Source organism: Ornithorhynchus anatinus, chromosome 1 (assembly GCF_004115215.2).
Source record: "Ornithorhynchus anatinus isolate Pmale09 chromosome 1, mOrnAna1.pri.v4, whole genome shotgun sequence".
Taxonomy (NCBI): Eukaryota; Metazoa; Chordata; class Mammalia; order Monotremata; family Ornithorhynchidae; genus Ornithorhynchus; species Ornithorhynchus anatinus.
In genome coordinates, this window is record NC_041728.1 from 123,749,285 (window position 1) to 123,776,513 (window position 27,229).

General features: G+C 44.6%; 1 protein-coding gene across 1 annotated transcript in view; it reads left to right on the forward strand.

Moving 5' to 3' along the window:
* Positions 1–27,229, forward strand: part of PARL (presenilin associated rhomboid like) — a 36,515-nt gene that overhangs the window by 2,535 nt on the left and 6,751 nt on the right. Inside the window, exons 2-8 of the mRNA XM_029069889.1 lie at positions 8,755–8,950; positions 10,827–10,967; positions 14,241–14,289; positions 20,967–21,062; positions 22,412–22,561; positions 23,680–23,750; positions 27,092–27,193. Coding sequence (XP_028925722.1) covers positions 8,755–8,950; positions 10,827–10,967; positions 14,241–14,289; positions 20,967–21,062; positions 22,412–22,561; positions 23,680–23,750; positions 27,092–27,193 — 805 coding nt within the window. The remainder of the gene's footprint in view (positions 1–8,754; positions 8,951–10,826; positions 10,968–14,240; positions 14,290–20,966; positions 21,063–22,411; positions 22,562–23,679; positions 23,751–27,091; positions 27,194–27,229) is intronic.

A 27,229-nucleotide genomic window follows, 5' to 3' on the forward strand; every position in this document is an offset into this window, starting at 1 on the left:
AGGGTGGGAAAAGGGGGAATGGGGAGGAGGAGCAGAGGGGAAGGGAGGGCTCAGTCTGGGAAGACATCCTGGAGGAGGTGAGTTCTCAGTAGGGCTTTGAAGAGGGGAAGAGAGTTAGTTTGGGGGATGTGAGGAGGGAGGGCATGCCAGGTCAGAGGTAGGACGTGGGCCAGGGGTCGACGGCGGGACGGGCGAGAACGAGGGACCGTGAGGAGGTGAACGGCGGAGGAGTGGAGTGTGTGGGCTGGGCTGTAGAAGGAGAGAAGGGAGGTGAGGTAGGAGGGGGCAAGGTGATGGGACAGCTTAGAAGCCAAGAGGGAGGAGTTTTTGTTTCATGAGAAGGTTGATAGGCAACCACTGGAGATTTTTGAGGAGGGGGAGTGACAATGCCCAGAGAGCGTTTCTGTAGGAATATGATCCGGGCAGCGGAATGAAGAATAGACTGGAGCAGGGAATGACAGGAGGAAGGGAGATCCGAGAGGAGGCTGATGCAATAATCCAGTTGGGATATTATGAGAGCTTGTTACCAGCACGATGGCCGTTTGGATGGAGAGGAAAGGGCGGATCTTGGCGATAGTGTTAAGGTGACACCGGCAGGTGTTGGTGACAGATTGGATGTGTGGGGTGAATGAGAGAGAGTCAAGGATGACACCAAGGTGGCGGGCCTGTGAGACGGGAAGCATGGTCGTACCGTCCACAGTGACAGGAAAGTCGGGGAGAGGACAGGGTTTAGGAGGGAAGACAAGGAGCTCGCCCTTGGACAGGTTGAGTTTTAGGTGGCGGGCAGACATCCGGTGGAGATGTCCTGGAGGCAGGAGGAGATACGAGTCTGAAGGGAGGGGGAGAGAACGGGGAGGAGATGTAGATTTGGGTGTCATGATATACCATGAGATGATAGTTGAAGCCGTGGGAGTGAATGAGTTCACCAAGGGAGTGAGTATAGATGGAGAACAGAAGAGGGCCAAGAACTGACCCTTGAGGAACCCCTACAGTTAGAGGATGGGAGGGGGAGAAGGAGCCCACAAAGGAGACCGAGAATGAAAGGCCAGAGAGATAAAAGGAGAACCACGAGAGGACAGAGTCCGTGAAGCCAAGGTTGGATAAAGTGTTGAGGAGAAGGGGAATGGTCCACAGTGTCAGAGGCAGCTGAGAGGTCGGGGAGGATTAGGATGGAGTAGGAGCTATTCCAAGCGCTTAGTACAGTGCTCTGCACCCAATAAACATGACTGAATGAATCTATCTCTGTTCTGAGGCCCCCTGTCCTGAGGCCTCTCTCAGTCCTGAGGTCTGTTGCTGTCCTGGGGCCCGCCCGCCCTGAGGCCTGCATTGTCCAAGGGAAGTGGCTGTTGGTCCCTGCGGGCAGATGGCTGGCAGCGGGGCGGGCAGCAGAGTCAGTGGGCCACCCAAGCCCGGCCCCGGGCCGCAGAGGGGAGGGGGCTCCCTGCCGCCGCCAGCCTTGTTGGAGCCCTGGTCCGGCTGGCCGAACAACGAGCCCACGGTCCGCATCCCCCGCCGGGACAAACCTAATAACAGTAACAATACTAATAATTCTGGTATTTGTTGAGTGCTTACTGTGTCCCAGGCACTGTACTAAGCGCTGGGGCAGATAAAAGCAAATCGGGTTGGACACAGCCCCTGTTCCACATGGGGCTCACAGAGTCAATCCCCATTTTACAGATAAGGGAGCTAAGGCCCAGAGAAGAAGAAGAAGAAGAATTATGGTATTTGTTAAGCGCTTACATGTGCCAAGCACTGTTCTAAGCACTGGGGTGGATACAAGTTTATAAGCGCTTACTATGTGCCAAGCACTATTCTAAGCACTGGGGTAGATACAAGGTTATCAGGTTCTCCCACCTGGGGTTCACACTTTTAATCCCCATTTTACAGATGAGGTAACTGAGGCACAGAGGAAGGGAAGTGACTTGCCCAAGGTCACACAGCAGACAAGGGGCGGAGTCAGGATTAGAACCCATGTCCTTTGACTTCCAAGCCCGTGCTCTTTGCACTAAACCATGCTGCTTCTCTGTGAGAAATGAGGTAACTGAGGCACAGAGAACAATAATAATAATGATGGCATTTTTAAGCGCTTACTGTGTGGCAAGCACTGTTCTAAGCGCTAGGATAGATACAAGGAAATCAGGTTATCCCACGTGGGGTTCACAGTCTTAGTCCCCATTTTTCAGATGAGGTAACTGAGACCCAGAGAAGTGAAGTGACTTGCCCAAGGTCACACAGCAGACAAGGGGCAGAGCCGGAATTAGAACCAGCGACCTCTGACTCCCAACCCCGTGCTCCTTCCACTGAGCCATGCTGCTTCTCCAAAGTGAAGGGACTCGCCCAAGGTCCCAAGTCAGACAAGTGGCAGAGCCGACATGAGAACCATCTGACTCTCAGGCCGTGCTCTAGCCTTTACCCCGTGCTGCTTCTCCTGATAGTGATAATTATGGTATTTAAGAACTTACTGTGTGCCAAGCACCATTCTGAGCGCTAAGATAGATGTAAGGCACTCAGGTGGGACACGGTCCCTGTCCCATGTGGGGCTCACAGTCTCAATCCCCATTTTACAGATGAGGTAACTGAGTCACAGAGAAGTCAAAAGACTTAGCCAAGGTCACACAGCAGACAAGTGACAGAGCCGGCATTTGCACCCACAACCTCTGACTCCCAAGCCCACGTTCTCTGCCATTAGGCCATGCTGAATAATTCTGGTATTTTGTTAAGCACTTACTATGTGCGAGGCACTGTATTAAGCGCTGCGGTGGGTACAAGATAATCAGGTTGGATACAGTCCCTGTCCTGCAAAGCATGTTTACAGCATGTTACCTGACTTTGCCAGGATTCTGTTTTGCAGTTAAACAGGAGCTCCCCCAACCAACCCCGTCCAGTCTTACTCAAACCTTTGCCTAGACCTAGTTTTTTAACATAATTCATTCAGTAGTATTTATTGAGCACTTACGATGTGTAGAGCACTTATGCTGCATTTATGTCAAGTCAAAGTATAATATGACATAGAAGTCCACAAGACGTGGCGGAATACATCCATTTAAGTTTGGAGCATATATTACTGGTATTTATTGGTGGGCAGGAAATGTGTATACCGACTCTGTTATAGTCTCCCAAGTGCTTAGAACAGTGCTCTGCACACTCTGCTGTGAGCAATGCGCTGTCCTAAGATCTTCTGAAGGTACAATAGAATTAGTAGACATGATCCCCATCTTGGCTTAATATTTGAAAGTGTCATTCTTGGCTTTGTGTATGTTTTCCATTTTAACAACAAAGTGACTTTTACTAAGATTGCTGTGTCGGCCTCCTTTTCCTCCCTAGAAACAAAGTCTTGGTCAGCTACATTTGTGAGTAAGATCGTAAAGTTTTTCTTTTGATTCTGCCATTGGGAGGTTCTCTTTTACCCTATATATCTATCTAGACGCATTCTTGTCTCGTGAAGAATTTTAGGATGCCGTTCCTTGAGAACAGGAGCTATATTTATGTTCATAAGTGCAGCGAGTGTTTAATATATGGCAATATGAAGAGGAGTCTCCCGTCGTAGATGATGGCCGTGGCTTAGTCCAGCCAGGAAGACTTTAGCACCGGAAAGCTGATTACAGTCCACGGGTTTGGCATTGGCATCTCTGGTCCCTGCTGGTTGTATCCCCTCCGGGGCACAGAGGGCAATATGGGAGGAGGTGGGCAGGGCAGCGGCCCTTCGTGATGCACACGCAAGATTTTACTTGGGAAAACCCATTTATTGCCAAATTACTCTCTCCCCTCCCCCCAGTGTTGCGTTGACTTTGGGCCGCAGCGTGGTAGACTAGCAAGCAGTCGCCGGGGTGACCGCCTCGGTAGGCTCTGCGGTCCTCGCTCCTCGTATTTGGCATCTTTTCGGGATTCTTCTTAAGCCCGGCTACCATCAGATGCTTAGGTGGTTTGGTTCTCCGGTCGGAAACGTTGGTTACCGGTTTCCAGGGTAGCCCCCGGCTTCTGGCTGCTTCATCCCCAACACCCCAGTGGGGTCAGGGTCCGCCCCATGTGGGTGGTGGGGAAGTAGTAATGCATTATGTGGATCAGCTGGAGCTCCCCGTTACTGAAAACAAATCAATAAAGCCTTTATGTTAGACCCCCTACCTGTGCATTCCACTTATAAGTGTCTGTTTCCAGGCAGTTCATTCATTTAATCGTATTTATGGAGCGCTTACTGGGTGCAGAGCACTGTACTAAGTGCTTGAAATGTACAATTCGGCAACAGATAGAGACAATCCCTGCCCCACGATGGGCTCACAGTCTAAAAGGGGAAGACAGGCAGCAAAACAAAACAAGTAGTCATTTGTAGATGAAAAGCCTGCTAAGGTACACCAGAGCTAAAATTAAAAATCCTGAATTCATCTGGCACCCCCGCCCTTATAATAATAATAACAATAGTAATAATAATGGAATTTGTTAAGCACGTACTACATGCCAGGTAATTGGGTTTGACACAGTCTGTGTCCTACGTAGGGCTCACAGTCATTGATTCATTCAGTGGTATTTATTGAGCGTGTACTAGGTGCAGAGCACTGTACCAAGCTCTTGGGAGAATATAATGTAGAAGAGAAATAGATACATATAGAAGAGACACCGTTGTGGGCAGGGCACACGGCTGCCAACTGTGTTTTATTGTACTCTCCCAGACACTTACTGCAGCGCTCTACATATTGTAAGCGCTCAATAACTCCTGTTGATTCATAAGTGGGATGGAAGAGGGTGTTTGGAGGTGACCAACCAGTCCGTTTGCAGTAAGCAAATAGGTCAGCCATGTCAATGTTAAAGGGCCAGAGATCAAAAGCACCTAATATTGTGTTGTAAAAGCTGTCAAAACCTTTCAAAGATTGGTTCGTGCTCTTTGACCTAAAGTAGTTTATCCACTGTGAAGATGAGACCTGAAAACAGGATCTCAAGTTAAACTGAATTGGTAGATAATTTGAACATTTTGTAACCGTGGACAGTTAAATTTGACCTAACTTATTTGCTAAATTTGAGGTCTTTCAGTCTGTAAAATAGGGATAAGAACTCTTGCCCCCATTCTACTTTATGAAGGTGTAAACATGAATGAATTGTATCTGGAAAATTGTTTCATCAAGGTAAAATGCTCAAAAGAAAAATGCAATTCTGACTTCACAGCTTGGGCAGTTAGACCGTAAGCACTATGTCATCATCATCAATCTCAGTGGTATTTACTGAATGCTTACTATGTGCAGAGCACTGTACTAAACTCTTGGGAGAGTACAGGAAGGTACATGTACTGCTTTGGAATTAACTCTCAATCAGTGGTATTTATGGAGTGCTTACTGTGTGCAGAGCATGTACTAAGCGCAACAGAGTTGGTAGATAGTCTTCCTGCCCGCAAGGAGCTTAAGGTCTCCAGAATAAGCTCCTGTTATATACCATTGATTGAGTGTATGTTCTATAACCTTGATTAATTTCAGAAAAAAAATCCAAATGCCACAGTTCTGCTGAGTTTAAATCGACAAGAATTGTCTTTTCCATGATTTTCAGAAAGTAATCGGGTTCAAAGAATCGGAACGTAATTAAGCTATTTCCACCGCATCCTGGGTTACAGAAATATAGCAGGGAAACATCCCGTTTCCTCGTAGAAAACCGTGGTCCCTTGTTCACCTGGCCCCTGCTTAGCTATATCTCGCTTAATTCATCTGCTTTCTGCTTCTTAGAGAAGCAGCGTGGCTCAGTGTAAAGAGGCCGGGCTTGGGAGTCAGAGGTCATGGGTTCGAATCCCGGCTCCGCCACTTGTCAGCTGTGTGACTGTGGGCAAGTCACTTAACTTCTCTGTGACTCAGTTCCCTCATCTGTAAAATGGGAATTAACTGTGAGCCTCCTGTGGGACAACCCGATGACCCTGTATCTACCCCAGCGCTTAGAACAGTGCTCTGCACATAGTAAACACTTAACAAATACCACCATTATTTCAGCGTATAGGGCTTGCGGTGGGAGTGGGGTAAGGAAATACTAGAACTGGGTGAGCAGGAGATGGAAAAGAAGAAAGTTGGAGGACGCTAGCTGCCAGAGGAGCAGGGGGGAACAAGCTGGATTGGGGTTGTGGGGGAAGCAAGAAGAGGGGTCTGACCCTCGTGGGTCCGGGTAAACTCGGTCGGGAATTTTGGACCGGTTCAGGGCAGGACAGTATGGAATTTCAGCGTACTTTTTCTAGATGCTTTCTCAAAGTGAGAATTCTTATTAAAACAAAAGGACATTATTTTACCTTTGGGTTTTTTTTGGCTTAGCAGCAACGGTGACAGAAGAGTGTCCCAGCTACCTCAGTCTGAGCAACTGGGAGCTCACTGGTAACTGATGGGTCAGAATACGAGGTAATAGTCATCCTTGGAGATCACTGCACCAGTTAGCACAGCAAAGCTCTGGATGTTATAACTAGAATAATTTTGGCATTCGTGAAGTGCTTACTATGTGCCAGATAATAATGTTGGTATTTGTTAAGCGCTTACTATGTGCCGAGCACTGTTCTAAGTGCTGGGATAGACACGGGAATCAGGTTGTCCCATGTGGGGCTCACAGTCTTAATCCCCATTTTACAGATGAGGTAACTGAGGCACCGAGAAGTTAAGTGACTTGCCCAAAGTCACACAGCTGACAAGTGGCTGAGTTGGGATTCGAACCCATGACCTCTGACTCCAAAGCCCGGGCTCTTTCCACTGAGCCACAGATGCTAGGTTAGATTCAGTATAGGTAGATTAGACAATCCCTGTCCCACATAATAATCATAATAATATTGGTATTTGTTAAGCGCTTACTATGTGCCAAGCACTGTTCTAAGTACTGGGGTAGATACAGGGTAATCAGGTTGTCCCACGTGAGTATGAATCCCCATTTTACAGATGAGGTAATTGAGGCACCGAGAAGTGAAGTGACTTGCCCAAAGTCACACAGCTGACAGGTGGCAGAGCTGGGATTAGAACCCATGACCTCTGACTCCTAAACCCGGGCTTTTTCCACTGAGCTATGCTGCTTCGTTACATGGGGTGTCAGTAAGATGGAAGGGAGAATAGTCGAGAAGCAGCGTGGTTTAGAGGAAAGAGCCCGGGCTTTGGAGTCAGAGGTCATGGGTTTGAATCCTGGCTCTGCCACTTGTCAGCTGTGTGACTGTGGGCAAGTCACTTAACTTCTCGGTGCCTCAGTTACCTCATCTGTAAAATGGGGATTAACTGTGAACCTCATGTGGGACAACCTGATTGCCCTGTATCTACCCCAGTGCTCAGAACGGTGCTCTGCACATAGTAAGTGCTTAACAAATACGAACATTATTATTGAATCCCCATTTTACAGATGAGGAAGCTGAGGCACTGAGAAGTTATGTGACTTGCCCAAAGTCACACAGCGGGCAATCAATCAATGGTATTTATTCATTATTTACTGCGAGCAGAGTCCTGTACTAAGTGCCTGGGAGAATACAATCAAGTTGGCAGTCCTGTGCCCACAAGGACTTTACCCATTAGACCATCCTGCTTCTCTGTACTAGAAGCCATAGGAAGTTTAATTTCACCCTGTTGCCATTCTGAAAGATTATATTGCAGTGGTCCAACTTTTGCCTGTTCTCTTGAAGTCTGCAATCCAAATCCAAACATATTTTACCTTTAAAGCCATTGTGTGTGTGTGTGTGTGTGTGTGTGTGTGTGTGTGTTCATAGGAGGGTTTTGGTAAATTAAATTTTCTTAAAATCGGGATTTACTACAAAGGATGAGTTTCATTTGTAAAGTGTTTTTGCAGTCTACCTTATCATTAGTGCTAATACTTTTCAGTGCATCAGTCACTGTCAGCGATTTGGTTTCAGTTTTAAGAGGCCCCACTGCTCTCTTCTTGGCTTTTCCCGATTAAGCTCTTTTTTCCCTGACCCCCTCTCCCTTCTGCACAGTCTATAAATTTGGATCTATATCTTTTGGGCATTTGGTATTCACCCCATCCTCTCAGCCTCACAGCACTTATGTGCATATCTGTAAATTATTTCTATAAATGTCTGTCTCTCCTTCTGGACCGTAAGATCATTGTGGGCAAGGTACATGTCTACCAGCTTTGTTATATCGTACTCTCTTAAGGGCTTAGTGCAGAGTGCTGCACACGGTAAGCACTCAATAAATACCACTGATTGATCTAGATACAGAGCAGTGTGATTCCGTCTTCAGAAGTCTGGGATGACCTTGGAAATTCTAGGGCCCTGGGTGGGGCTGTCGCCCCTTTTGGGGTCTTCTTTCCACCCCTTCCCATCCCCACCACTTCTAGTCCAGTTCCCTATTGGCTTATCCCTTGGGAGTGCCAGTGATCTGGGCTGAATCATTTCCACTCATGACTTCGGGGACCCCGGCTTTTGGAGGCTGTCAAAATGGGTCATATTCGATCCCCAGGTCTGCCAACCCAAACAGGGTAGACTGTCTCCTGGAAAAGAAATAGGAGAAAGTGAAAAAACTTGTCTGGGGAAAGGAAGATTTTGCTGTTTATATTAATGTCTGTGTCCCCCTCTAGCCTGTGAGCTCATTATGGGCAGGAATGTATCTGTTGTTATATTGTACTCTCCCAAGCACTTAGTACAGATTGTATATATATGCATATATATGTATATAGATATGTATTTCTGCATATGTATGTATTTCTAAAACAGGTCCTTTCCAAACAGACTTTTGTAGTAAAAAGGGCTGTAATGAAACTTCGGGAGTGCGTAGAAGCATGGATATGCTAACCCATTATTTTTCTCTTTAGGATTAACCTCTTCCTTCAGCAAAGAAGTGGATTTCGGAAGGCCCCCAAAAAGATTGAACCCCGAAGACCAGACAGTGGATCAGGCCGTGAAGCCTATAGAAGAAGTGCTTTGACACCACCAGTAGAAGAAACAGTCTTTTACACTTCTCCGTGTTCATTAAAGACACTTGTGAAGCCTTTTATTTTTACTGTTGGGGTAAGGTCCCATGCTCCTTTGAGTATGAAGCCAATTTTCAAGCCCTTGGTGTTGTGGGTGTGTGTGTTTGTTTTTTGAGGCTAAATAGAGGAAGATTAAGGAGATGAGGTGTAGAAACTAGGGAATGTGACTGGGATCTACAGGCTAGGCAGCATGTAAAGGAAGTATGGGATAGTATAAAAGTGTCTCCACCTATAAAAGTATCGTTAGTCCATCCTTTAAGGTAGTTTAAATGGAATTCCTCTTGAATTAATATAAAGGCATGTAGAGATCTTATGTCCGCATATTACTTGAACGGTGAGAAAAAACGCTAATTTGAATTTCACTTGGAAATCAAATGTGACCGTTTTTAAAGAAAATGTTTTTTCATGAATGGGGTGGTCTGCCTAGGCCACTAGAGCGACCTAAGGGATAAAACAGCTTAAGGAATTGCTGTCTTTGTGAATTGAGGCAGCCACCCTGCCTAAGGGGAGATCGATTTAAGCGCCCCACCCCGGAGCAGTCCTGGAGTGATTGGCTCATCTGATGACACCTGCTAGAGTTCAGCCAGTTCCAGGGGACAACTGGGATCCCCAAAAGGGGAACGGTCAGAAGAAAGGTTAGAGAGGGAAACTGAAAGGAGAGCAGCTATCCTGCTCCCGGCCAAAGTAAGATGGTGCCTCGGCTGGCCCGGCCAGCTTTAAGAGAAACCTTTTCAGAAGGCTGGTCAACAGGAGGAAAAAGATAAACAAATGTTACTAGTTTGGGGTTACCAAGATTCAGTTGAGGACCAGCAGTTAAACCAGGAGTTCGAATTAAAGTTATCGTTGCTACTGGTTTAGTCTTTGCTAAGGGACACCCAAGTTTCTGACTTGGATATTTCTGTATGGACACTCAGTTCTCCCATGACCCTTATTACCTCACCTTTTGGTTAGAATTCGGTTAGGGAATTAAGGCAGCATTCTCCGACAACACACATGTATAGAATACAATGCCATGTTGGAAAATAACGTCACGTGCATGCGTGCGGAAACGGTTGAGGCAGGTGTGCCAAAATTTCAGTTTCCACAGCTTGTGGCTGTCAGAGGTATCTAGTAGAAACCGTGTGCCTCATTCTTTGGATAGAGGTATGTCGGGGAAGTCTCTTGTGATGCCTCGTGAACCATTTCTGCCAGGCGGTCACCCTATCGCTTTGGCAGTTTCAGTCAATCGTTGGTATTTATTGAGTGCTTGCTGTGTGCAGAGCACTGTACCAAGCGCTTGGAAGAGTGCATCACAACAGTGTAACAGACAAATTCCCTGCCCACAAAGAATTTACAGTTTAGAGGGAGTTGGAATTGACTTTCTTCCCATACCGACTGCTAGCCCCTCTGAGTGCTGGCCCCAGCCGTCACAGCCCCCTGAAAGCTACTTGTGATTCTCGGGGCATCCAAATCTATCAAGACCTGGTGTGGTGCCTGCAAATGACCAGTCCACTCTTGGGATGCACAACTTAGAGCTGGTCCTTGTCGGGATAGCACAGGCGAAGCAGTCTGAGATCCACCTGTCTGAACCGGGCCTCCCCTGGGGAGAAACAGCCCTGCAGAAGATGGTAGACTGGCACAGGGCGGGCACCGCCGTCTGGCAGGTCTTGGGTTGAACCACTCTGGCTGTGCCTCATAAATGCCCGTGGCACATTGTAGGAGCCCGTCTGCCACCACCCGCTTACTGTGCCCCTTGTAAAACCCCATCCTCATACATCCCAAGGGTACAGCTGGGGCAACAGGTATCCTCCGAAGGTGGTGGGAGGGATTGTAAATCTCCACATGTTTCAATTCCAGTTTTAATTTTTGACTTTTAGAAACAGGCAAAGATCTGCTTTTCTTTTTCATTTTGTATTCTGTTTGCTGTTACATAGTTTACAGGCTGTGCGTTTGGATCAGCTGCTATTTGGCAGTATGAGTCACTCAAATTGAGGGTCCAGAGCTATTTTGATGGCGTACGAGCAGACTGGCTGGACAGCATTAGGCCTCAAAAGGAAGGGGACTTCAGAAAGCAGGTAAAGCCATAGCCATTGCTTCTTCTCTCGGTTTTTAAAAAAAATTTTGACCGCTGTAAATGGATTGAACGTGTAACGAGTTTTTCCTGAAGGAGGTCAATTAGACACTAAAATGTAATAAAAAAGCAACTTTTTCTAAGTCAAATAAAAAGTGGGAAGTCTATTGAACGGGCACATGCATTATTGCCCTTCAAGCAGTACATGTCATTTGGCTTCTGGAAATCATTCCAAGGAGGAATCAATATCCTTTGTCAGTGGGGGCCAGTTATATCATTGGAGCCTCCCTCTTGGGGCTCTCATAATAATAATAATGATGTTGGGATTTGTTAAGCACTTACTATATGCCAACTACTATACTAAATGCTGGGGTAAAGGCAAGTAGATTGGGTTAGACACAGCCCCTGTCCCACGAGGGGCTCACAGTCTTGATCCCCATTTTACAGATGAGGTAACTGAGGCACAGAGAAGAGAAGTGACCAGCTCAGGGTCACACAGCAGACAAGAGGAGGAGCCGCGATTAGAACCCATGACCTTCTGACTCCTAGGCCCGTGCTCTATCCACTACCCCATGCTGAGTCAAAGAACTCAACAGATGAACCTGGAAAGGTCCTCCTGTGAATTGCCTTCCCCCTGTTATCATTTATTAGATTCTTAAAACCAAGTACCTTTCACGATCAGATCTCTACAGCACGCAAGTTAAAAATAACCCAGTTGGTTGTTTGTCAAACCAGCAGTGAGAATAATTATTACTATTATCATGGCTTTTGTTGAGCACTTATTCTTTGTAGAGCACATGCTAAGTGCTGGGGTAGATACAAGATAATCGGGTCGGGCACAGTCCCTGTCTCACATGGGGTTCACCCTCCAGGGAGTCGGATTTAATGCCCATTTTACAGATGAGGAAACTGAGGCACAGCCAAAGGTCAAACAGCCGAAAAGTGGCAGAGCCGGATTTAGAACCCTGATCCTCTGACTCCCAGGCCCATGGTCTTGCCGCTAGGGAATGCTATGAGGATGAAGCCAGTGGTGCAAAGCCCCCAGCCCTTCCCACTTGGGCAGCGTGGTCCCTTCCCTCCTTCCCAATTCTGTGGCAGCCTTCCTGTTACCGTAAGCTGCCTTTCCTGACAGATCTCCCCATCACTACGAACGGGGCGGTGGCCCCCGTCAGCTTCCCTAGCTATTAGGGACATTACCATATGCTCGTTTTGCATATTTTGTGCTTTATATTGGATCGACTCCCCTCCGAGTGTAAGCTTCTGTAGGCAGGGCCCTTATATTTTTTTTAGAATTCCCCCTAGCCCTTATTGTTATCAAGTGCCATCGAGTCGTTTCCGATGCGTAGCCCTCAATACTATAAATACTACTACGTCTGCTAGAATAACGTGCTAGTTAAGGAAAGAGGTTCTCTGTTCCTCTTTTTCTCTCCCCTGTTCATCTCTCACCTCTCTCGTTTATATGATTATTCGATTGTACAGTCAAGAGTTTAGCTTCATTACTTTATTTGTAAAGGCATTTATTCCATCTCCCATTTTAGAATGCGCCTTTTAGGAGTAGAGGTGGGGAGTTGGATTGAGGGGGTGGGGATCACTGTACTTCCCAGCCCGTAGGACAGTGCATTGCTCCCAGGGGACACTCATATTAAATATGATTTACTACTAATGATGATGGTACCTATTAGTCACTATGCGCTGAGCACTGGGACACACATAGCTATTCAGCTGACACAGTTGCTGTCCCACAAGGGGGCTCACTGCAACTAGGGAGAAAAGAGAAGGGGGACTATTTATTCTCGTAGGGGGCTATCTCGGGATCACCTGCTTTCCTTGCAGGGAGTCTCTCAGGAGAGGGCAACACTCAGCCTCTTTCTCTTCCTGTAGGCCTGAAATATTATGTTTGAGTTAGCTCCTGGCTGCAGTCGTTATGTTACTGTTTCTGCAATTTAGTATTTTACCAATGTTGAATTTAAGAATAACAGTAATCAACTATTTTGCCCATCAAACTTTTTGTTAATGCCATTTTTAAGCACTTACTATGGGCCAGGCACTGTACTAAGACCTGGGGTAAATACAAGCTAATCAGGTTTGACACCATCCACGTCCCACGTCGGACTCACAGTTTTTTAGTCCCCATTTTGCAGATGAAGTAACTGAGGCACAGAGAAGCTAAGCAACTTGCCTAAGGTCACAGAGCAGACGAGTGGCAGAGCCGGGATTGGAACCGAGGTCATTCTGATGCCCAGGCCTGTCTATCTGTTGCCGAAGTGTACATTCCAAGCGCTTAGTATGGTGCTCTGCACATAGTAAGCGCTCAATAAATGATTGAATAACTGAATGAATAGTCCACGCTGCTTCTCAAGCTCAAGTATGAGTTAGTGTTACTGGGTTTAGTAAAACATATCTGGGCTTTTACCAAGGAATAGTGGAAGGATTAAAAATTAATTTACTAGTGAATTACAGTGCGTTTCCTTTGTCTAGCAGGTACCTTTAAGGAGGTAACACCATTTTTTTTAAAGTGCTGTAGTTGGTGTTTTAGCACTTTGTATTCTTACAGAGGTTGCTGTTCTATAGACGTCAAACCGTTCAGGGTGATTAGAAGATTCTGCAGTCCTTAGGAGCGTTCTGCCTTGTTTCTGTCCCTTTTTTTCCATTCAGTAGATATATACAAAGTGTACCTTATTTTCAGAACAGTACTGTGTCACTGAGAAGAAGTGGTGTCAAATATGAATATATCCCACCTGGGCTAGCTGGGTAAAGAGTAGTGCTGCCTAGCATCAAAGAATATTTCAAGCAGCTTTGTCAAAACGAGTGTTTTGTCTGCGGTATCATTTTCCTTAGGGAGTGTTGTAGGTTCCTAGCTTGCTAAAGGCATCTGGGGATACACCTTGCTGGTCCCATGTTGTGAAGGATATCGTGTGAAAGGAAGATTTGCAAGATCACAGGAACAATAATTATGAAATACAGTTAAAATGAATTTTTCATCATATGGAGTAATAGAAAATGAACAGTTCATAAAGTGGAAAGCGACTATTAATCTGGTGCTGTTTGTATGTTCAATCGAGAGCCGAACTGTGTCCAACCCAATTATCCTGTGTCTACTCCAGCACTTAGTACAGTGCCAGGCACATATTAAGTGCTTAACAAATACTATTCAAAATATATATATGTGTGTATACATTTTACTCATACAGATTCATTTCACTGTTTTTGGATTCTTCTGTTTCATCAATGTGTAATATGTCAGAGGGGGTAACCTGCAGTTTTTATTTAATTTTAGATTAACCATTGGTGGAATAACCTAAGTGATGGCCAGCGGACTGTGACAGGTTTGTGTTAGCTTACAAGTATTAGACATTCAAGGAAGCAAAATGAGAAAAACAGGTACAGTATGTCACAGAAGATGGCTTTGGTCCCATGCTTGCTAGCAATAACTAGGCAAGATCCAGCAAATCTGGGCACCTCCAAGTTCATTTGATCTTATTAAAGAAGGGAGCAGGTATAATAAAGGTTTCGGCCTTTGTCTGGGAGTCAGGAGTTCTATTTCTAGGCTTTGCAACTGTGCCATTTGCTGTGCCTCAGTTTCTCAGTCTCCCTTCAGGGATATGGAGATTGCTAACATAACACTAGGTATATACTTTATATTCAGATATGGTGCTCAAACCATTTTAGTGGTTTAGCTGTTTCTACTTTTTGGACATGAATATTTTACAAAAAGTCAATCGCAATCCCATTTTCCACAAAATCACAAGGCTTAATGTAATAATATACGAAGGATCTTAAAGGGATCCGCAAAAACAGGGTTAAAGCTAAAGTCATTTTTGTATCACTTTGATTTTGTCCTGGGGCCCTTATACAGTTTTGGAGAGATAATAGGGACTCCGAAATCAAAAGGTAATGTCTTAAATTTCATTAACAATGTACAACTTAGGGGGAAGAAATTATCATTCTTTCTCAGATTTCCACTCTTGATTTTCAACACTTTTCTGAATTGAGGCTGGAGCTCATTAGCTTTAGTAACTATTGTCCCCACAGCACAAATTCTGGAATTGGGTCATCTGAATTATTGAGTATAGGTATAGTTGTCCAAAAATCCCTTCAATGAATTGTGAACTCTGGAGCTCATTCATTCATTCATTCAGTAGTATTTATTGAGCGCTTACTATGTGCAGAGCACTGTACTAAGCACTTGGGATGAACAAGTCGGCAACAGATAGAGACAGTCCCTGCCGTTTGACGGGCTTACAGTCTAATCGGGGGAGACGGACAGACGAGAACAATGGCACTAAACAGCGTCAAGGGGAAGAACATCTCGTAAAAACAATGGCAACTAAATAGAATCAAGGCGATGTACAATTCATTAACAAAATAAATAGGGTAACGAAAATATATACAGTTGAGCGGACGAGTACAGTGCTGTGGGGATGGGAAGGGAGAGGTGGAGGAGCAGAGGGAAAAGGGGAAAATGAGGCTTTAGCTGCGGAGAGGTAAAGGGGGGATGGCAGAGGGAGTAGAGGGGGAAGAGGAGCTCAGTCTGGGAACGCCTCTTGGAGGAGGTGATTTTTAAGTAGGGTTTTGAAGAGGGAAAGAGAATCGGTTTGGCGGAGGTGAGGAGGGAGGGCGTTCCAGGACCGCGGGAGGACGTGACCCAGGGGTCGACGGCGGGATAGGCGAGACCGAGGGACGGTGAGGAGGTGGGCAGCAGAGGAGCGGAGCGTGCGGGGTAGGCGGTAGAAAGAGAGAAGGGAGGAGAGGTAGGAAGGGGCAAGGTGATGGAGAGCCTTGAAGCCTAGAGTGAGGAGTTTTTGTTTGGAGCGGAGGTCGATAGGCAACCACTGGAGTTGTTTAAGAAGGGGAGTGACAGGCCCAGATCGTTTCTGCAGGAAGATGAGCCGGGCAGCGGAGTGAAGAATAGACTGGAGCGGGGCAAGAGAGGAGGAAGGGAGGTCAGAGAGAAGGCTGACACAGTAGTCTAGCCGGGATATAACGAGAGCCCGTAATAGTAAGGTAGCCGTTTGGGTGGAGAGGAAAGGGCGGATCTTGGCGATATTGTAGAGGTGAAACCGGCAGGTCTTGGTAACGGATAGGATGTGTGGGGTGAACGAGAGGGACGAGTCAAGGATGACACCGAGATTGCGGGCCTGCGGGACGGGAAGGATGGTCGTGCCATCCACGGTGATAGTGTTTTTGCCCCCACATTTCTCATATGGCTGAGTCTGTGGTATTCTTCATTTTTTTCAAAAAAGAAAATTCCCATTTTTTTTTTGGAAAAAAACATCATCCAGCAAAACAAAAGGTTGAACAGATGAAACTCTTCAGAATTGATTGTTCATTCATTCATTCAATAGTATTTATTGAGCACTTACTATGTGCAGAGCACTGTACTAAGCACTTGGAATGTACAAGTCGGTAACAGATAGAGACAGTCCCTGCCCTTTGACAGGCTTACAGTCTAATCGGGGGAGACAGACAGACAAGAACAATGGCAGTAAATAGAATCAAGGTGATGTACATCTCATTAACAAAATAAATAGGGTAATGAAGATATATTGTTTTCTCTGCAGGTTTCCTAGTTTCAGTCTTACGGCGAAACACTTTGGAATGCCAAGTTCCAAATCCATATGATTAATGACATTATCTCTGGAAAGGAATATAATACTCTATAATGCTTTAGACCTTTGCTAGGGAGTCCGGAGTTCCCTGATGCCATCCAGAGTGCTATGTTGGCCTATGTATCTTCTACAGAATTCTGACAGGAAGGGGCTTCTTTTTAAATTTAGGGCTTTGGGTCTTGTAGGTTTGGGGTTCGGGGAACTACTCTTTCTCCCCTCATCTTTCTACATCTAAGAAGTTGTAAATTTAGAAACAACCCAGTAAGTGAATCCCATCCATTGCTGACGAAAAGGTACATCGTTGACCCCTAGAATAGGCAAGGCTATGGGAATCACAGGGACCCGATTCTAATCCCAGCTTTGCCAACTCTACTGCTTTGAGACCATGACTAAATTATTAAATTGTTCTATGCCTCAGATCATTATCTGTAAAATGAGGATAGTAAGAATTGTCTTTGTCTCACAGGATGTGAGGACAGAATTGAGATAAGCACTGTGGCAATGAATGCTCTGTAAAATCAAGGCATTATCGTTAATAATAATGAGTGTGTTCATTTTTGTGCATCCTTATTTGTCGAGGTTATTCACAATTGTGGTAATCTTGGAAATCTTCAAACCATTGCGTGGGTCACACTTCTGGGTAACATAGGTAGATGATGGGTCTGGTTTTGTAGTTCAGAGTGCCATCTTAAAACAGATAGGTTTAACTCTGTTGCCTTCACATGGAAAAATTAGTTTTATTTGTTTCTCCAGTTGCCCACCAACCATTTGTAAGACTTAGGTTATCCACAAAATAGTCTACTGAATGCTATTCCTTGGCTCAAATTATTAGCCCCCACAGCTTTTGTGGAAAAAATCTGTGTCGAGCTCACAGAAACGTTAGGTAGCTAACCAAATCAGTGACTTAGATTCCCAAATTCTATAGGGTGGAGTTTAGTGACTATACTGCATTTCACAAGTGTAGTCTGGTATCATATGTAGTAGATGCTAGCCTTCAGAAATTCCATAAAGTTGAATCCTATTAATTCTGTTGACTTTCCCAAGATACTACATCTTAGGGAAGCTTTATCGCTCTTATTTGGTATTTGGAGTTCCTCTAACTGTAAGCTTGTTATGAGCTGGGAACGTGTCTGCTAACTCTGTTGCATTATACTCTCTCAAGCGCTTAGCACAGTGTTCCGTACATAGTAAGCGCTCACTACATACCGTTGATTGATTTCCTTCTCAGAAGACTGCAAGATTTTTGTTGAGAATTGGCCAGTTGCCCGCCTCCAGTGGTTGTTTGGCAGCTTAGCAGGTATTTAGAGTATCATTTTTGCTGCCCAACTCTTAGTTTTGCTTTTTGGTGTCTCAGAATCTTATAATTGAGTTTTATTCTTCTTGGGACTTTTTTGTGGGTTGTCTCTTTGTGCACCCTCATTTTGGGGATTGGTGCAACTCCGTATTCTTCATACACACTTGAATAAAAGTGGTTGTGCTGTATGTTTAGTGTAAATGAGCTACTCTCATTTTGCAAATGACGATAGTAGTGTCTGACGGTGGACATCTGCCAATCCCATTAATTTGGGGGACAGCCGGAATTACTTACTAGTAGCGTATGTTCTCTGCTGAGAGAGCGGGCAACAGATTCACCCTGGCCCATTCACCCTTTTCAGATTGGGAGAGTTTTTTTTTTTTAAAGTGCATTGATTCTCTTTTGGGTCAGTCATATTTTCCCTTTCCTCTTGTGTTTTGAAAGGAACTGCCAGGCCTCAAGGAAAGCATTGACCACACCTACCAGAGAAGTTCTAAAGCTCATGCTGTATGGAACCATTGGTTCTTAAAGTTGTAGCCCTCCCACCTAGACTGTGGAGGCTTAGCGCCCTGATAGGTTAAAAGATCTCCCACTAATACACCATGGGAAAGCAAACATTACAAGTAAGTAATTTTGTTTTACCGTGAAGGTAGGAGAGGTTGGCCAGGTTGACGCCTCCAAATTCAAAATTTTTTCTGAAATGCCGTAAGCTTCCCACAGTACACTAGAATCCTACAGTGATACTTGTCTCAGTGATTCAGCCTGGGAGTGCACAATCTTTTTTCCAATACCCTGCTGAGACATTTTGTTTTTAACCGAGATCTTTCCGCCTCCTCTTAGTCACCTTGTATTAGATCAGCCAATAAAGATGGAATCCAGAATGTGAATTTTGTAGCTATCACACCCACTTCTCCTGTTAAAGTGCATTTCTAAAAAAAATGACTAACACTGAATTCAAAGCTAGCACATGAAGCTTGTCTTCGAAACAACTCTCTTTCTCTATCTGAGACTAAAAGAATGCTGTCAGGAACTTAATAACATGCTTTATAGTGCCTTTTCTTTCAAAACGCTTCACGAAAAGCCAGTTAATCTCTCTTACCCTCCTCCTGAGATGATGAGGTTTGTAGCTGAAGAGAAAACAGAAAATAATGTGCCCAGTTCTTCCATTTTGCAAGTTATTCTCTGAAGAGTAAATTGGGTATTGTGGGAGAAACCAGCTTTTTTCACGCTGCAGCAGAGGATATGCACAATGTAGGCAGCAGGGTGTTGAACAGTCTCTTAGGGGATTGAAAAAGTTAAAGTTTCTCCAAAGAGATAACTTTAGCCACTGGATCTTCACAGTGGGAAGCACAAGACATCTGCGGTTCACAAATGATGTATATAGGACCTGCAAGCCAGTTTGTTTCTCATGATGGTGGTGCCACGGTGATGAGTGACATGTGGTGATAGGGACACTTTGGGTGACAAGCAAGAGTATAGTGATTTGAAGGAGAACCATTGTGGCCTAGTAGGTAGGACACAGGCCTGGGAGTCAGAGGACCTGGGTGCTAATCCTGGCTGCACCAGTTGTCTGCTGCGTGACCACAGGCAAGTCACTTTGCTTCTCTGTGTCTCAGTGACCTTATCTGTAAAATGGCGAATCACTCATTCCATCATATTTATTGAGCACTTACTATGTGCAAAGCACAGTTAAGACTGTGAGCCCCGTGTGGCACATGGACTCTGTCCAACCTCATTAGCTTGTATCTGCCTCAGCGCGTAGTTCAGAGCCTGGCAAGTGATAAGCGCTTAACAAATACCATTTTAAAAAAAAGTGGCTAGGTGATGCCTGGTTGTGGAGACCTTGGTTACTCCAAATGGTAATCCATGGGATCCAGCACGGCCTACTGAATATTTAGCATGGGTATTAAAAGCCATATCTGGGAATAGAAATCTGCATTTCACATTCAGATCTGGTACCTTGATTTGGTCCTTGTTTTATTATACCAAACTTATCGATGCAATATTCAAAGAAGGAGTAGATATCCCAATCACTGTATGATTTGACCAGGATGAATTCCATACGTAATTTTTAAGATTTGGTTACAGTTCATAGCATGTGGCATAAATACCATTTCCTTAGCCTAGAAAGAAGAGCCATAGCCACGTGTTCATTTTCGATCAAAGAGGGAGCATAGAAGTGTTTGCAAATGATTCGCATAGGCATTTCTTGACTTTCCGCAGTCATTGCTTTTAAAAAGATGGGCCATCCAAACCACACTAGTGATTTTCCAAGTGTTTTCACTAGACATCCAGTGCAGTATTAAGAGAGTTCCTGCTAGTAAGTTGGATCAGAGGGTAGGCAGGGGAAGGTGGGGTTGGACCTGGCCTTGGAAAACATTTGCAGAAATGTCTGTTCTAACCTTCTAAAAGAAAACATTGGTTTTGCCACAGGAGCGTATAATGTTCCTTTTGGGGAAATATTTGCTTGTATTTCAAAATTTTTTAATAGGCAGTGGCTGAGCATGAAACATTAAAATCCTATTTTGTTCACAGACACGTAACCGCCTGTGCAGACACACTGAGCAGGGTATAGACAAAGCTTCTGAATTGGCCCAGATGAGTTGACTCATTTAGTCTTTCATGTATGATTTCTCTTTTTTTCACGATAGCCATTAATAGGGCCAATATATGGTGACCCAATGCCAGTAAATGTCACTTAGGGAGTACATTGCTGTCCTGTCTGAGACATGAACTCTTCTAGGACCCCATTTAGCAAATTCCCTGACCTACCTCACCAAATTACTCGTTAGTGTCCTGGGAGGATTCACCCCCTTACATGATGAATGGTTTGTTCTGCTTACTCCCCTGTACTCAGTCAATGGTATTTTATTGAACACTATGTGCAGAGCATTGTACCGATCACTTTGAAGAGTGCAATAGAACAGAGTTATTGACACGTTTCCTGCCTGCAAGGAGTCATTGGAGCATCAAGAGCACTGTATTAATGAAGCAGCAACACTAGAGAGGAAGATTGCAATAAAGATATTGGACCACATTTAACTCTGCTTGCCTCACTTTTCCACCACCCTAAATTCTAGTTTTTGTTTTATTTCCTTAGGTATTATTGCTGCAAATGTCTTTGTATTCTGCTTATGGAGAGTACCATCCTTACAGAGGTCAATGATCAAATATTTCACATCCAATCCAGCTTCCAGTAAGTCTAGATTGTATTGGTAATCTGATTCTTGAGTAGGGACCTAATTAAAAAATAATGGATGATCTGTTAACAATTTTCAGAATAAATCTATGAACTCTGATAGCTGCCTAAATTGATTAGGAATTTACTGTTTTAGGAAAACCTTGCATGAAATCTAATTGTTTTGTTCTGCTGGGTGAAATACTAATGTTCCCCGTAATGTTGTGAGTTATGTGAAGTGTCCAGTGTTCGCCCATGCCATTACTCCAATTTTGGGATCGGAAAAAATTCCTTCATTCAATGCTATTCACTGAGCGCTTACTGTGTGCAGAGCACTGTACTAAGTGGTTGGAAAGTGCAAATTTGACAGCTAAGCCCCCTTTTTCCCCCCTTTCCCTCTGCTCCTCCCCCCTCCCTTCCCCTCCTCTCAGCACCGTGCTCATCTGCTCAGTTGAATATATTTTTGTTACCCTATTTATTTTGTTAATGAGATGTCACCTTGATTCTATTTATTGCTATTGTTTTAATGAGGTGTACATCCCCTTGATTCTATTTATTGTTTTTGTCTGTCTCCCCTGATTAGACTGTAAGCCCGTCAATGGGCAGGGACTGTCTCTATCTGTTGCCAATTTGTATATTCCAAGCGCTTAGTACAGTGCTCTGCACATAGTAAGCGCTTAATAAATACTATTGAATGAATGAGAACAGATAGAGACAATTTCTACCCAACCACAGGCTCACAGGCCAGAAGAATCTGTTGGAAATGGAGACACGATCTACAGATTACTTTGAGGAGAAGGAAATTGTTCTGTTTGCCCTTGCAGAAAAGAGGAAATTAGCAGAACTATCAAAAAGAATTCCACTTATATTAGCTTGTAGATGTAACTTCACTGTTCTAAAGAGATTCTAGGCATGTTGTCCTGCCTGAAGTCTTTTATATCCTAGAGTTGAGTAACTTTTTCACCATCTAACCATCAAGAACAATGACTCCCGAGTATTGTATGAAAGCATTCTGGACTAATCTAACACTGCTTAATCTGTACGGTAATTTATCCAGATATGTTCAGGAATGCAAGAAATTGTCACCCCTTTTGGTCTGCCCATATTTGCATTCATAAGATGGGTCAGAATCTTAGAACTGAGGATTTTGGAGACTTTAGAACTCTAATATAAAAGAGGTCAAGGAATGGCTAATGGGAAGAAAGCACAGACTTGTTCATTAAAGTGTTTAACGAGGCTGCCTTTTTTATTACTGGATTTTGGCTATCTATTGAAGAGAGAAGAAAACTACCCTGAAATAGATTCTTCTCCTCCTAGGAGTCTAATAATTTCCCTAACTTTGTTTTTGTTTTTGTTTTTTGTCCTAGAAACCCTTTGTTCTCCTATGTTGCTGTCAACATTCAGTCATTTCTCATTGTTTCACATGGCAGCAAACATGTATGTTTTGTGGAGCTTTTCCTCCAGCATCGTGAATATTTTGGGACGGGAGCAATTCATGGCAGTTTACCTGTCTGCAGGTAATTAGCTTGAGTCATTGGAATTTGTTTAAGGGTGGTCCCGATAGGTTCACAAGATGGAAACGAGGTAAATGAATATTGGGATGCTTTGACAAACTTCTGCTTGGTCAGTCTTGGGCTAGTTTAGAAGCAGCGTGGCTCAGTGGAAAGAGCCCGGGCTTGGGAATCAGAGGTCATGGGTTCAAATCCTGGCTCCGCCACTTGTCAGCTGTGTGACTTTGGGCAAGTCACTTAACTTCTCTGTGCCTCAGTTACCCCATCTGTAAAATGGGGATTAGACTGTGAGCCCCATGTGGGACAACCTGATCACCTTGTTTCCTCCCCAGCGCTTAGAACAGTGCTTTGCACATAGTAAGCGCTTAACAAATGCCATCATTGTTATTAGTTTCCTCCATGCTAATACAGATTGGCTGTTTTAGGTTTTGGGATGTTTAGTGTGAACTGGAATTAAGATCAAGTTGTGTCATCAACATTATAGGTTGATTATATTTGATTATTTTATTAAATGCCTTCATGTGCATGGTGTTGGGCCTGTGGCACAGTGGGGAAGAAGCTCAGACTCGAGCATCCAACTTCAACATTACAAATCCAGTCGTGTGACATGGAGCAGCATGGCTTAGTGGATAGGGCACGGGCCTGGAAGTCAGAAGGACCTGGGTTCTAATCTCAGCTCTGGCACATGTCTGCTGTGTGACCTTGGGCAAGTCACTTCATTTCTCTGAGCCTCAGTTACCTCAGTCTCTAAAGTGGGGATTAAGAGCGTGAGTCCCGTGTGAGACAGGGACTGTGTCCAACCTGATTAATTTGTATCTACCCCAGCACTTAGAATGGTGCTTGACACATTGTAAGCACTTAACAGGTACCATTATTACTAGTATTATTATTATTATGTTATGAGTGGGAAGCCTTGTGCGGCGTAAAACTGAGGACCGATGATTGCCAACAAGCCCACCACTCTATAGATAATACCTAGAATGGAAGGTGGAACTTTATAGTTTGGCAGTGATCAAGTTAACACAATAGCACTGTCCACTCAGGGTAGCATTTTGGGAAGTCGATCTGATTTTGAACCTTATTTTCTCATTATGATTTTTTTTTCCCACCTTTCCTGCCCTCAGGCGTTATTTCCACTTTTGTCAGTTACGTCAGCAAAGTGGTCACAGGAAGATTTGGACCATCACTCGGAGCGGTAATTATTTCTTTTCTCATTTGGATTTTAAAATGGAAAACTGAAGCTGACTGGACTTTTCAGAGGACTTCATTGCCGCTTGTTTCCTTCTGCCACCTCGGTAGAGGAGTTAGTTTCATATACTGTACTTGGCTGATGTGGTCAGCAGAGGCCACTAAGATGGCACAGAGCAAGGGCGATCTTGGATAGTCTTTCCCATAACCTCACTTCTTCCATCAAGGATCATGAACTAGTATTGGTAAACTGCCAGTAAATCCAATGACGTTAAGTTCTATTTCCACCTAAAAAAAGTTTTGTTCTGATTGGGCTTAGTTTAAAAAAATAACAGTAGATTTGCATGTGTAGAATGCAATTTTCTCAACTATTTCAGTGCATGTGCAGCTTGCCATTTGAGACCTCTGTGTATATCTTAGACTCCTCTGTAAACTCTAAGTTCCTTGAAGGCAGGGATCACATCTGCCAACTCTTTTGCATTGTACTTTCCCAAGCGCCTAGGACCTTTGCATCAAACAGAAACTCCTCCCCCTCTTATCTCACCTCGCTACTCTCCTACTAAAACCCAGCCTGCACACTTCGTTCCTCTAACGCTAACCTTCTCACTACCTTGATCTCGTCTGTCTCGCCGCCGACCTCTCGCCCAAATCCAACCTCTAGCCTGGGACACCCTCCCTCTTCATAGCAGACAGATAATTGCTCTCCTCCACCTCCCAGCCTTATTGAAGGCACATCTCCTCCAAGAAGCTTCCCCTGACTAAGCCCTCCTCTCCTGCCACTCCCTTATGCATTGCCCTGATTTGCTCCCTTCATTCATCCTCGCTCCCATCCCCGCAGCACATATGAACATATCTGTAATTTATTTATTTTTGTATGTTTACTAATGTTTGTCTCCCTCTCTAGACTGTGAGCTCCTTTTGGGCAGGGAATGTTCCTGTTGTTATATTGTACTCTCCCAAGTGCTTAGTACAGTGCTTGCCCCAAGTAAGCACTCAATAAATACCATTGATTGATTCTAATCTGAATATCTCAAACTCTACTAACAGATTTGCTGTTGCTCTGTGACTTCTGGGCATTCGGTATTTGTCCCACCCTCAGCCCCACAGCACTTATATACATGTCTATAAATTATGTAATATACGTTACATTGTCTCACCCTCTAGATGTACGCTTGTTCAGGGCAGGGAACATGTCTATGCCGACTCTGTTTTGTGTTGTACTCTCCCAAGTGCTTAGTACGGTGCTCTGCACACAGTAAGCATTCAATAAATACCAGGTGGAGATGTCTTGAAGGCAGGAGGACGTGCACGCGAGACTCACTCTCGGCTTCAAGGCCCCCTCCTACCTCTCCTCCCTTCTCTCTTTCTAGTGCCCACCCTGCACGCTCCGTTCCTCTGCCGTCCACCTCCTCACCGTCCCCCGTTCTCGCCTATCCCGCCGTCGACCCCTGGGCCACGTCCTCCCGCGGTCCTGGAATGCCCTCCCTCCTCACCTCCGCCAAACCAATTCTCTTCCCCTCTTCAAAACCCTACTTAGAGGTCACCTCCTCCAAGAGGCCTTCCCAGACTGAGCTCTCCCTTTTCCCTCTGCTCCCTCTGCTCCCCCTCTACCCCACCTTTCACCTCCCCTCAGCTAAGCCCTCTTTTCCCCCCTTTCCCTCTGCTCCTCCCCCTCTCCCTTCCCCTCAGCACTGTACTCATCCACTCAACTGTATATATTTTCATTACTCTATTTATTTTGTTAATGAGATGTACATCACCTTGATTCTATTCATTTGCTATTGATTTACTGAGATGTTCATCCCCTTGATTCGATTTATTGCTGTTGTTATTGTCTGTCTGTCTCCCCCTATTAGACTGTAAGCCCGTCAGAGGGCAGGGACTGTCTCTATCTGTTACCGATTTGTACATTCCAAGCGCTTAGTACAGTGCTCTGCACATAGTAAGCTCTCAATAAATACTATTGAATGAATGAACTGCAGAGGAGAGAGGTCAGGGCAAAAGAGGCAGATATGTGAATCATCACCCCACGGGGGTGAGTGACTTCTTTGAGGTGTAGATGGAGAATAGAAGGGCATCCAGGATTGAGTGAGACTGAGAAGGAGCAGTCAGTGTGACAGGAGGAGAACCAGGAAAGGGCAGTCAGCTTGCCCCCTCCTACCTCACCTCGCTACTCTTCTACTACAACCCAGCCCGCACACTTCGCTCCTCTAATGCCAACCTTCTCACCTTGATCTCGTCTGTCTCGCTGCCAACATCTTGCTCACATCCTGCCTCTCCCCTGAAATGTCTTCCCTCTTCATTTCCGACAGTTACTCTCACAAACAATTACTCTCCTCACCTTCAGAGCCTTATTGAAAGCATATCTCCAAGAGACTTTCTCTCAGCCCCTCCATTCCTCTTCTCCCACTCCCTTCTGTGTCACCTTGACTTGCTGACTTACTGCCTTTATTCATCCCAGCCCCACAGCACTGGTGTACATATCTGTAATTTTTTTTATATTAATGTTTCTCCTCTCGAGACTAAGCTCTTTTTAGGCAGGGAATGTGTCTGTTATACTGTTATAGTGTATTCTCCCAAGTGCTTGGAGCAGTGCTCTGCACACAGGAAGCACTCAATAAGTACGAGTGATTGGCTGACAGGACAGTTTCAGTGAAGCCAAGTTTGGATAATGGTTCACGGAGAAAGGGATGGTCCACAGTATCAAAAGGCAGCTGAGAGGTCAAGGAAGTTTGGGGTGGATTAGGAACCATCGTATTTGGCAAGAAGGTCTTTGGTGGCCCTACAGGGGACAGTTTCTGTGATGCCAAGGGAGCGGGAGCCGGATTGGAAGCATTCCAGGAGAGAAATGGACGGCTTTAAGAGCATCAAAGGCTTTGTTCTGCTCTTATAGGTTCTAAGGTTTGTTTCTTCTTTTATTTAACCAGAATTTAATTCCCATTGATAATTATAGAATGAATATCACTACAAATTTCTATCCGTCAAATAACCGTGGCTGTCTTTTTTCTCTGGACAGCTTCACTGTTGAGACCGTGAAAGTTATTGCATGGATTTTCATTGCTAAACAACTTTTTATTAATTGGTGCCACTAGTCATAAAATATTTCAGTTGATTGACTCCATCAGAGACAGAACCTGAATCATTTTTGTAGGTACCTTTTTCAAATATAATAGGAAATGAACTGTTTCTGATGTTTTTCATCCTGTCTTGCACCAGCATTTATGTTTTGCGGGAACACTCTGAGCCTTTTCGAAGACAGGCTGAATAAACGTTTGTGTTACTAAATAGTTCAGTCTGTTCTTATACAGGAGCCAGTATTCATGCTATTTTATGTATTCTACTTTACAGTCAGGAGCTATCATGACTGTCCTTGCAGCTGTTTGTACAAAGCTACCTGAAAGCAAGTTGGCCATCATTATTCTTCCAATGTTCACATTTACCGCGGGAAACGTAAGTACCTTTGTATAACTGTCACACCTACAACAG